We start from the raw sequence: 12,019 nt of genomic DNA on the forward strand, positions 1-12,019 counted from the left end.
AGTTTGCTCACACATATTAAGTTGACTTACAGTGTATTGCTGGCTGCAGACCCATACATATTTTATACAAAATGATACCATCAGTAAATAGTCTTCAGCTTCTTCACCTTCTACTTATAAATTATTATTAATAAGAAAATGAGCTCCTCTTTGTGGTCCTAGTACATTTCATGTTTAAAATCAAAAGCAACCGTCATATTTGATTTTTGTAAAATGAGGAAATTGGAGAATGTACAATTTTCATCCAGAGATCAAAAAAGGTTCTGCTTGTCATTAACCCTAATGGCTTTCAGGGAGGGAGCAGCAATCTAGTGGGGGAATTAGTATTTTAAGTCTCTATTTAGGGGGGAAAAATTATAGAGAACATATATCCTATGTTTTAGTCCTTAGATCCCAGAGTAAATAATGATTCCAACAGTTGAAGAATTTTATATGGTCCTTTTTCATTATTCTTCATGGCCAGTTTTATAAGTGGGTTTCTGATTGTATGATTCTTGGCAGAGTTGTGTTAACTTAATGAAACGTTATTCAGCTCACTCTTTGTTTTCATTGGCTCTGAGGCCACCCTTTGAGGGGTCTTTTTTCAAAAGTGAAAAGTGCTTTAAGATGGCCTGAAGTGTGTGGATAGGCTCTCTGTTGAGACATCAATTACATACAGATGAGAAGCTTCCTGGAGGAAGTGAGATGTGTTCTAATGAAGGGCTCGGCACCCTCAGGGCGTACCACTGGCCATTTATCAGTGGCCATTTTATACAAGGGTAGGGGGAAGGAAAATGAGGGGACTGTGCAGTTGTGAAGGGAGTGTTTTGAGTAACTTTTAAAGATGTTGCCAACCTGCGTGGTGTCTCATTCCTCGTGGCGTTTTTGGTCTCATGCTGGAGGTTTTTCAGTAGCCCGTCTGGGACTGCTCCAGTGTGATTTTACAAAGGACGGCCTGGGTGCCTTCCTGTGTTCATGATCAAGTTCCACCTGACAGCCATTCTTAAGAGTCTTGTAGATGAGGGAGGGTACTCCTTTCAGTCACTGTACCAGGCCCCCTGGTTTTCTTAGGTTAAACTAATATGTCGTTTCTCCAACATCTGCATTTTCATTAACAGCTCTGTTAGCTCACAGAGACACCTGTTCTACATTGGTGGCCTAGAGAAACTTCAGTCTGTGAAAATGATGTTATTTTAGTTACACATGAAAGAAAATACAGGGGGAAGAGAATACTGTCCCCAGTCAGAAAGGGCTGTTGGCAGGATATAAAATTTCCTCTGCCCACTCTTTCTCATTCTCCCTTCTTTCATCCTAGCCCGCAGCTTTCATAGTTCACGAGAAGTATGAGGACTTCACAAGTTCATGTAGGCCTACGTCCTCTCTCCTGCCAGCATTGTACTTAAACCAGTTGATTCAATTAGACATTATTCTAACAGTAAATGTCCAGAGGGACAGGAATCTCACAGTCCCTTTATATTTGTCTTTCTGTGATTTTGTTAACCTTACAGTCAAGAACTTTTTCCTTGTGCTGAACTCTTTTGTGCTTTTAGTTTTCTTTTCCCTTCCTGATGATAGAGAACATCTGGGCATCATGCAGATCCCACCCCCTTCATCTTCTCCGAATGACTTAGCGCAGCTCTTTCAAACATGACTTATAGACATGGTTCCCCCGCGCCTCCCCATCAGGGACTTCTTTTTCCTACATGTTTCCCCTTGAACTGTGAACCTTGTTCTTGTATAAAATGGATTTTGGTCAATTTTAACAGCTCAGAGTCATGAAGGAAAGTAAAGTTTTATTTTTAAGTATAGATAAATTAGCCCATTTACGTGTACTTTCCCCCTCATTTTCTATGCTATGACAGAAATATTTCATAATATGGAGATAAAGATTGGAAAGACTATGATCTCATAATAAAAACAAACTCCCTCTCAAATAAAATAAAAATTAAAGGTATTCCCACAATCACTCATTTTAACTAGCCAAATTTCTGTTTGATGTATATAGTTTGTGATTGATATATAGTAACAAAGCACCCATGCTCTTTAAAAACAAAGTACTTTTTAAATTGATACCAAATAAGCCATTCTCTCTTTTTTCTCTAAAGTGACAGTGGATAGTCATTTTTCAAACAGTTAGCTACCTGAATACCTTATCTAACTCTCCTTTATTGTACACTGGTGTTATCTTTTCTATGTTGAAGTATAAAGTAATTAGTAGTAATGCCCATGAGTGAAGCACTTACCGTTGACGTCTGTCTACCAACCTTTGAATGATATTCTTCTTCCCAGCTTTTTTCTGTTTATTTTGTAGGTGGATCACTGTATTTCTGTGTAAATGTTTCAGGAACCTGATATGCACTATAGAACATCGCAAGTGTTGTGCATTGTAAAAGAAATAGTTTCTAATGTTGTTCCCCACATAAGCAGCTTATTGTATTATTACTGTCCATAATTCTGAGACAGGAATCTGTGTGGCTTCTGTGGAGGAGAGGGTTAGGTAGCTAAAAGGCTGGTACCTGTAGGATATGTTTTTACCATTAAGTATTTTTATTTCTGGTTTTTGAGGTTCTCTTTTCTTATCTGAGTTTAAAGGGATATTTTGTATGGATATCCAGATATATTAGTATAACTAAATTGCTCTGGTTTTAAGTGGAGTGCATTATTCATTAGCTTTAGCTAATGAAGCAGGCTATAAAATACAGTAAAAATTTCAGTTATATTAGGTATATTTTATTCATAAATTATATTGTTCTAAATATTATCAAGTATCAATGATCAGATGCTTTCTCCCTTGAAAGTTTCTTAGGGGAAAATTGCTGTTTTCATTATTTTATTGCTATTATTACTCTTTTTAATTGCTGACCTCTCTTGCCATCTCATACCCTTTGAATATTTTCTTTTAATGCAACAAGGGAACTTGTTTAAATCAAGACACCTATATCTATCTATCTTGTAATGCTTTGAGAGAGGAGAGCAGTTCTCTTTAGTCTGGATCAAAAATGGATTAAGGAAATATTTTTTCTTTGAAAGAAATGGAATCCAGGAAAGATTTAGTGAAGGTCAAATAGGTTTGCCTGTATGGGTTTTTGGCATGTGTTTTGTTGCTGTGTATATCCAGAATATCTGATATACACAATTTAAAATGCAAGTATGATATATAAAACATATTACAATCCAAACATGAGCTTTTTTTTTAATTTGCCATCTAGAATACTTTTGAATTATCTGCTTATTGATCTTTCAAAACAAATTATAGTGATCACCACTAGATATTCGTAGACTTGGTTTTTCTCAGGTAGAAGTAATAATTCTTTGCCACTGTTCTTTGAAAAAAATATTTTTAAAAATATGGTCTCAAAGTCAGGTCTTGGGTCTGATTCATTGTTTTTCTCCATGCACTTTATACAGGGCTTGGCATGAAAGTGCTCAATAAAAATTTTGCAACTGAATGAATGGTTAATAAGAAAAAAAAAGAGCTACTTCTAAGACCCAGCCCTCTTTTAAAAATGTGATTGAATCCTAACATTATACCACACAGTGCCTGATATACTGTGTGGCCTTTGATTTAAATTTTTTATTTGTAAAAACTGTATTAAGCCTGTAGTATATGTCAAGATCATTACTACAGATAACCACTTTGATTTGAGGGCATCTAGTTTGAGTGTTCAGAACATTGAAAGGAAGTAGTTGGAAGGGAGACTAATAGAAATGATATTGATCAAAGGGATGCCTGTCTCTCTGCCTTGATTAGGCCTTTGAACACCAATTACCTCAGATAGCTTATTGCTTATTGTGTTGATTAGTGAGACATATAGCAATGAATGTCTTTGTTGCAGCAACTATATTATGCCAAATCCTGGTCCATTTTGTAGCCTGTGCCCGCATAGCTCCTGCCATTTCAAGTAAACATTGCAATGTCTAATTTTGACTTTTAAATTACATTTATTTTTATTTCATTATGCAAAACCTCCAATGACGCTTTTAAAATAAGGCAATGAGTAAAGACAGCAGAAGGAAATAACCTACATTTAGTGGCAGGTCCTGCAACTTCCCACTGACTTGCATAGGATGTTTTGTGGTTCGGTTTCCAAATTTTCCCTAATTGGCTTTAGAATAATTTAAACATTTAAAAGAATAAACTTCTGTTTTCAGATTTTTAAAAAATTCACCTTTTAGATATGCTTTTCCATAATGAAACAGTGTGCTTTGCTGATCTCTTCCTTGAATTCTTATTCAAAACAGTAATTGAAAGTTAACTTTAAAAATACTTTAAATAAATTTAATGAAAATCAAATTTGACAATTTTAATACCGTATTTGCCGGCGTATAAGACGATTTTTTGGCCCTGAAAAATATGCCTCCAAGTGGGGGGTCGTCTTATACGCCAGGTACACTTCAGATAGACTGCCCATAGTGCTTGCCCCGTGCCATAGTGGCCTCCCGATGCCCGCCCACTTCATTCCACATACCGTTCAGGCATCAGCAGCGCTGCTGGGTGTATGCTCGGCTGTTATGCGATTTTGCTGTTATGCGATTTTACCACACTCGCAAAAATCTGATATTGTTTTACCTTTTATTTGGTGTGTAGAAGGTGTGCAGAAGAGGGGGTAGTCTTATACGGCGAGTATATAACAAACTCTGTATTTTGAGTGGAAATGTTAGGGGGTCGTCTTATACGCCCAGTCGTCTTATACGCTGGCAAATACGGTAATCATTTATAAATCAACCTCTGTGCCTCGCTTCGCACATACGTAAGTCCCTGAGTTGCTGAGCCTGTGGGTGGTGAGGCAGACACAAGCACTGGTATTGCTGGGACTGTTGTGAATTTGTAAGTTCCAAGGAAACATGGGTGGGGAGGAGTAAGTCTACCTCAGAGACTGGGATAGTCAGGAAAGCTCCGGGGAACACTGTTTGAGTTTGATCTGTTATGATGAGTTTGTCCAGTCATCTGTCACAGGACAACACTTGGATTGTCTCCCTGTCTTGCCTATTATAAATAACGCTGCAGTGGTACATGCATACAATGGAATATTAGTCAGCCATGAAGAGATGAAACACTGCCATTTGCAACAACATGGGCGGACCTTGAGAGCATTTTGCTAAGTGAAATAAGTCCGATGGAAAAGGACAAGAGCCATATGATTTCACTCATGTGGAATATAAAACAAAAAGCAACAAACAAACAAAACAAACAAAAAGATACAGGCAACAGAATGGTGGTTACCAGAGGGGGAGGGTGTGTGTGTGAGGAGGACACAGAGGGAAAGGGGGGTTAAATACAAGGTGACAGAAGGAGTCTAGACTTTGGGGTGTTGAGCACACAATAGAGTGTACAGATGTTGTATTGTAAAGTTATACACCTGAAATTTATATAATGTTATTAAGCAATGTTATCCCCAATAAATTTAGTTTTAAAATGATGAGTTTGCTAGGCAGAGAGATGGAAGAGGTACTTGGAAAAGGGACAATGAGAGCAATTGCAACAAATATAGCAAGTATATGTGTTCAGGAAATAGCACAGGGTCTCGATTGGCTGGATCAGAGAGGGTGGGAGTTCAGGAGGCAACCAAGGTGTGGGACTGGAAACAGACGGTGGAGATGGCATTCTCATTACTCCCTTCTTTGTGCCTCAGGTTCAAGGTCAAAGGCCACTTGCACACCTGTCAGTGCATTAGTAATTAGATTGGTAGGAATATTTCTCGTACCTTCTGTAGCACTCAATTTTTAAAATACAAGCTGTAAACCATGTTTTCCAGTTCAGTCACATTTTCAGGTTGAATGGCGACTGAAAAAGTGGGGAGAGAGGGGCAATTTGGAGACTGAGAAAATAGGCTGAAATCCAGCCTTGCTGGAACTTAGTCACCAGTTTCTCTAGCCTTCAAGCCTGTCTTATGATTACCTATAGTCCTCCATCTCACTTTGCTCCCACACCTTCTAAACAGAGTATTTTGCAGGAGGGGTTTGGGAATCTGAGTGTGAGCAGGAATACTGGTAGATGAGCAGCAGTTACTGAGAATCCCATTTACTGTCTAATTAAAAGCAGATTAGCATCTAACTGTTTTTTCTGGCTTGCCTAGTTTGGGCAGGCAAACCAAATGTAGACAGCAGTAGTATTTCTATAACTTCAAAAAAGTTTTTTCTGATCTTTAATTTGTCCACCTACGAAAGGGTAGGCAGTCTTGTGGGGCTTCAAGGTATACAAACCTGGCATTCATTTTGTGATGGTGCCAGTGCCATTACCCCCATTCTGTTCTGAGTGCCAAGAAGATATCACTTGCTAAGCTGCATGTCAGTGTTTGATATTTATTGGATAAAACATCTGTCCTAATTCTTCAGTTTCCTGGCTCCTGTTGTAGTTTCACATACAGGGGATTTCCCCTCGTCCTTTTTTAACATTAATTTTCTTTGGCTTGTGTTTCAGAGGCCAACTTGGTCCCTTAGATAAATATTCAGGCAACTGTTTAAAATAAGCCTTGTATTATTTATTTATCACATCTGTTATTAAGAAAGCTACAAAAATAAGTCAAAGTAGAAGCCATGTGTTTTGTCAGAATATGAATCTTCATGAACCAATACAATCCAACTACTTAGTGTTTTTAGATTGAGCCACCATCATCAGATACATGCAAAAGAGTGAATAATGCCTAATATATGCCCATGTTATGTTGTCTGTATTGACACACATGCATATGACATGCACATACACACATATACACATGTACACGTATATGCACACACTTGCACTTACACATATGCACATACACAAACACGCACACAAACACACACATGTAGACACACTGTTTGGAGTCTATGCATTCATTACATTGTGCCCCACCTATTTTTTCTTTCTTGATTCCTTTTCCTTAAAAATAAGTGGTTTTATCCCAAAGGAACACACACTCACTTATAGATTTTATTATTATTTTTTATTACATTCACTGTCTTTAAGAATCTATAATTATGTTATCAGAAATAACCAGGGGAAAATGATTTGACCCAGAGAAACAGGACCAAATTCCAGAAAGAGGGATCAGGGAGGAAAATGCCTATGTAGGAAAGGAATTCTCATAATGCTTCACTTGGGTCTAGGATGGAATGTAAGATAAAGCAAAATAGAGTTGAGTTAAAGGAAAATGAATCATCTTGAGAGAAAACCTTCCTAGTATTTTTTGACACTGTTTCGATTTTATTGTTCTGCCCTGCATCTGAAGTTTGGGGCTCTAAATTGAACAAAATCTTTCTTTTGGAAACACTGTGTGTAATATATGTGTAACACTGTTAACACAGTGCAATTGTGAATTTAAACCAAGCTGCACAGTATATATGCTGATACCAAAATATAGGTATCACAACAGCCTATGGTTTCCTAAGTCAGAAAAAAAATAGAGCAAGTTGTAAGATAGATATCTATCGTCCACAGGAAGGACCGCGGATTATATACTGCTTATTGTGGCAGTTAGAAAATATAAGTGACATGAGCCTTTAATTACATATACACTGATTCAGCACTTGTTTTTTTTTTTATCCTGCTGCATTCAAGTTTACCTTTGAAACACCTAAGAAAATTGATAAGTTGAGATGTCCAGAAGGCAGCAGCATTCTTATATTTTCCATAAATTTCCTAAAATCCATGTACTGTATTTGGTTATTCTTTTTAACCTGTAAGTTTCCATTTTTCCAGGTGGAAATACTACTCTAAGAATGTGAAAGTAATGAAACATATTTGCTACTGCACACTTGACTTCTGGCTGGGCTTACATCACATCCGTTTAGGTCCGTTCAATTGGGGTCATATATCCTGTCTGCCACTTTCCTCTCACACCCTCTCCCCGCAATTTGTCACACTTCATAGGGGCTTCAGAACATTGAAAAGGCCATCCATGGAATCAATACAAAAACAAATTAATCTTTATAAACTGATGATTATTTCTAATATTTTTTGATAAGTAAGCTTTGGCAAAGTGTTACAAATTACTTTAGTCATCACTTCGAGGAGAGACACCTGGGAGCCATGGTTTATGCAAGTCGTGTTATAAAAATGTTTCTTAACTAGAACATTTAGACTGTTTTAAGGGAAAAATGCCATATTGTATCAAATAGAAAAAAAATCACCTGATCTTTTAATTCAAGGACTTCTCTCGTTATATCCATGGGCAAATCCTTTTGCTATAATATTTCAATCATAGCGTTTCTTGAGCCAGTCAATCACTCTCATTCACAGTTCTCAATGTTTTTCATGTCAGGGGCTAAATGACTTGTTCCTTGTGCCCTTATTAACTTCCTGTTTCAGTACTGCCAACATGATGCAAGTAAATTAGACTTCTTTAGACGCTGAATTTTCTACATCAGTTCTTGGCTTTGAGGCCAAATATTTTAAGTGGAAAATTATGGGCCTAGCTTTGGATCCCAGCTCTGGTGTTTCATTGGCTGTGTGACTATGGGCAAGTTATTGAGTCTTTCTGAACTCCAGTTTTCTCTCTCCAATATGGAGATAACTCTCCATCTTGCAAGGAAGCTGTGAGGATGAAATGAGATCACATATGTAAAGTGCCGGGCATTAATAACTAACAATTATTTCATCTGCCAAAACTTGTTCATTTTTGGCTTGCTGATTACTTGCCGTATTAAAACAAAACTTGATTAACTCTTTTTTTCCAAACATTCTCTTTCACGAACCACATTTTCATTTCTCAGCAGTATGTGCTTGACTCTATCTAGAGAGCAGCTTAAGTGTTCTCAACACTATGCACATCCATATACTTCCATTTGGGGCTAGAATCATTTTTATTCCACCTTAAAAAAAAACTCAGGTCAGAATTCTCCCCAGTTACTGTTCCTTAGAAAATTTTCTTGGATTAGTATTAACCATAGTGCCCTTAAAAAGTCATATTTGGAGCTTTTATAATATTTTCTGAAGATACTTTCTTCCATCTGATTTCCGTTTGCCTCCTGCCTTTGGTATATGCCTCCATTCTGCCTCTAATAGTGCTTCCTCACTTTGATTTTCCAAATACCTCCTTCTAGTGGGACAGAAAAGGGCCCACATCTGCGCTTTGCCAAGCCACCCCAGGGTTAGAGCTAGTCTCGCAGGTGGAATATGTGAAGAGGGCTGAAAGAAGTGTTCTAGTTCTACCTCAGGCTTCACAGAGCAGGAGGGGAATGTGAGCGCTTTGGTTATCCATGTCAACAAGTCTGGTTTTTCTGAAAAGCGGTGTCTTTTCTAAGCAAATGTCTTCTGTAGACAAGGCAATAGGAAAGCTTGCCTCTAGTACACATGACCAGATTATGCTATAATCTCAGAGGGCTCGATTTTCTTGAAAAGAATTATCTTAAATTGACTGACACACAGCATTTCAAATTTCATTTTTTTCTTTTTCCATGCTGTGTGACTTGGCCCATAGGAGAGAATGAACATTCCCCAACAGGGCATTGATTCTACAGAAGCAGGGCTGTTAAATAGAAGAATCATTTGTTGCTTTTAGTTTTATATCCCACATATGAGTGAAGTCATATGGTTCTTGACTTTTTCTGTCTGACCTATTTCGCTTAGCAAAATAATCTCAAGATCCATCCATGTTGTTGCAAATGGCACTATTTCATCTTTTCTTATGGCAGAGCAGTATTCCATTGTGTATATATACCATATCTTCTTTATCCAATCATCTATCGAAGGGCACTTTGGTTGCTTCCATGTCTTGGCCTCTGTAAATAATGCTGCAATGAACATCAGAGTAATATATCTTTATGGATAAATGTGTTCATATTTTTTGGGTAGATAGGAGAGAAATTGCTGGGTCATATGGTAATTCTATTCTTAATTTTTTGAGGAACCTCTACACTGCCTTCCTTAGTGGCTGCACCAATCTGCATTGCCACCAACAGTGTATAAGGGTTCATTTTTCTCCACAGCCTCTCCAACACTTATTATTTGTCTTGTTGATGATAGCCATTCTAACAGGTATGAGGTGATATAGCTCACTGTGGTTTTGATTTGCATTTCCCTAATAGCTAGTGAGTTGAACATTTTTTCATGTATCTGTTGGCTGTTTGTATGTCTTCATGAGGGACAAACAAATAAAGAAACAAAAACTCAATAGACACAGGCAACAGTTTAGTGGTTACCAGAGGGTGAGAGGGGAGGGAAGGGTGGTAGAAGAGGGTAAACGGGGTCAAATATATGGTGATGGAAGGAGAACTGACTCTGGGTAGTGAGCACACAGTGTGATATATAGATGATGTATTATAGAATTGTACACTTGAAACCTGTGTAATTTTACTACCCATTGTCATCCCAATAAATGTAATTTAAAAAATAGAAGACTCATAATACCTCTGAGGTTGATAGATTTAAAACAACTTCATTAATTTAGATTGTTTCTTCAGAATACTATGCATTGCCCAATCTCCTTATTCAGATTTGGAAAATAGCTACTGACTCCCAACTCTTGAGACAGATATTATGCTCCTTTTTATATTGCTACAATAACCCTATGACATAGAAATTAGCATCAATTAGTGGGTAAGGAAATGGAGACTTAGGGAGGCTAAATGTAACTGTAGCCGCACAGTTATTAAATGATCCCTGCATTCCAGTCTAGGTAACTCTTCCTTATACCATGCTATTTTGCTTTATTTTAGGTATCCATTTTCACCTGAAGAAAAAGCTTCAAGTTAATTACAGTGGATATTAAAAAAAGGAATTCAAATTAGTAATATCATTATCTCTCTCTGTTTCTAGTTTGTGCGAAGCAGGTAACTGATGAAGCATCTTCCACTCGAGACTCGAGCCTTACTAACACAGCAGTGCAAAGCAAGCTAGTGTCTTCCTTTCAGCAACACACCAAAAAGGCTCTTAAACAGGTAAGACAGCTGGTATTGGTTCCTTGTCCTTTGGTTCTACCTACTTAAGGTAGTGAGTGTTATGCAGAGAAAGTAAAATAAATAAAAACACAGCAATCAGGGCCAGCCAAGTGGCTTAGTTGGTTAAGCACTCGCTCAAGAGTGCGAGCTCTGAGCAACAAGGTCACCAGTTCGATTCCCGGCCTGAGCTTAGCTGCCACTGAGCTGCCAACAGGTGGCAGGATTACTCAGCTAAAAAACAAACAAACAAACAAAAAACCACAGCAATCAGAAGGCAATAGAAATGTCCTGAATTCAACTACTTCCATAATACTCAGTACAGTGATTTTAATCTTTTCTGAAAACTAGGAGAAGCTTGTCTGAGAACTTTGATGTAAAATAGAAGAGGGAAAATATGGTTGGAAACTAGTATTAAGATTTTTGTGTTTGTGATTTATAGTAAACATACTGAGTTATGAATGTATTGCATGGTTTAAAAATAGTGTCTCTGTGGTCTCATATTTATCTGATAGTTAATGTGAAAATAAACAGGTAATTTCTTCCTCATTACTGATATGTGTTAAGTTACAAATAAGAAAAATAGTAATTGTGGCTTGCTTATATCTAGAATACTCATTAGTGAGTGTGTGTGTTGCTGAAGTGAGGTTGACTTTGCAGTATCCTCCTGATATTACATAAGCAGTCTTGACCTGTGTGTCCTTGTCTGGGGATAGTGGTGGGAGGCAGTGGTCGTAAGACTGGACGCTAGGTTATGACGTACCCTGGTTTCAATCCTTGTTATTCACTGTGTGACTCTGGGCAAGCCACTTTTCTTCCATGAATCTCAAATTCCTTTTCTAGAGAATGTGGAAAATAATTGTACCTTTCCCATGGGAATGATCTGAGAATTATGTGAGGTGATACATTGAAAGCATGTGGTAATAATCACTCAATAAAGGGTAGTTACTGCTGCCACCCTGGCAAATGCTGAATTGTGCAGGGAAGAAAAGGAAGCAATAATATGATTAGACGGGGACAGGGCATGATGGTAAGTAACACTAATAATGTCCATAAATGGAAAGCTCACATATTTAATCCTTTATTCATGGTTTTCCCCTGTGTAAGTGCTTTGCTCTTGCATTTTTATTTTGATGCTTCTATGACAATCTCCACCTCACCCCTTGCTGACCTTATCAAATCT

The 12,019-nt window shown here is 37.6% G+C and overlaps 1 protein-coding gene across 1 annotated transcript in view; it reads left to right on the forward strand.

Annotated features, from left to right (window-relative positions):
• The window catches only part of ASXL3 (ASXL transcriptional regulator 3), a 155,225-nt gene that overhangs the window by 44,683 nt on the left and 98,523 nt on the right, over nucleotides 1-12,019 (forward strand). Inside the window, exon 6 of the mRNA XM_019652066.1 lies at nucleotides 10,718-10,839. Within this exon, the coding sequence (XP_019507611.1) occupies nucleotides 10,718-10,839 (122 nt within the window). The remainder of the gene's footprint in view (nucleotides 1-10,717; nucleotides 10,840-12,019) is intronic.

Source organism: Hipposideros armiger, unplaced genomic scaffold, assembly GCF_001890085.2.
Source record: "Hipposideros armiger isolate ML-2016 unplaced genomic scaffold, ASM189008v1 scaffold_173, whole genome shotgun sequence".
In the NCBI taxonomy this organism is placed as follows: Eukaryota; Metazoa; Chordata; class Mammalia; order Chiroptera; family Hipposideridae; genus Hipposideros; species Hipposideros armiger.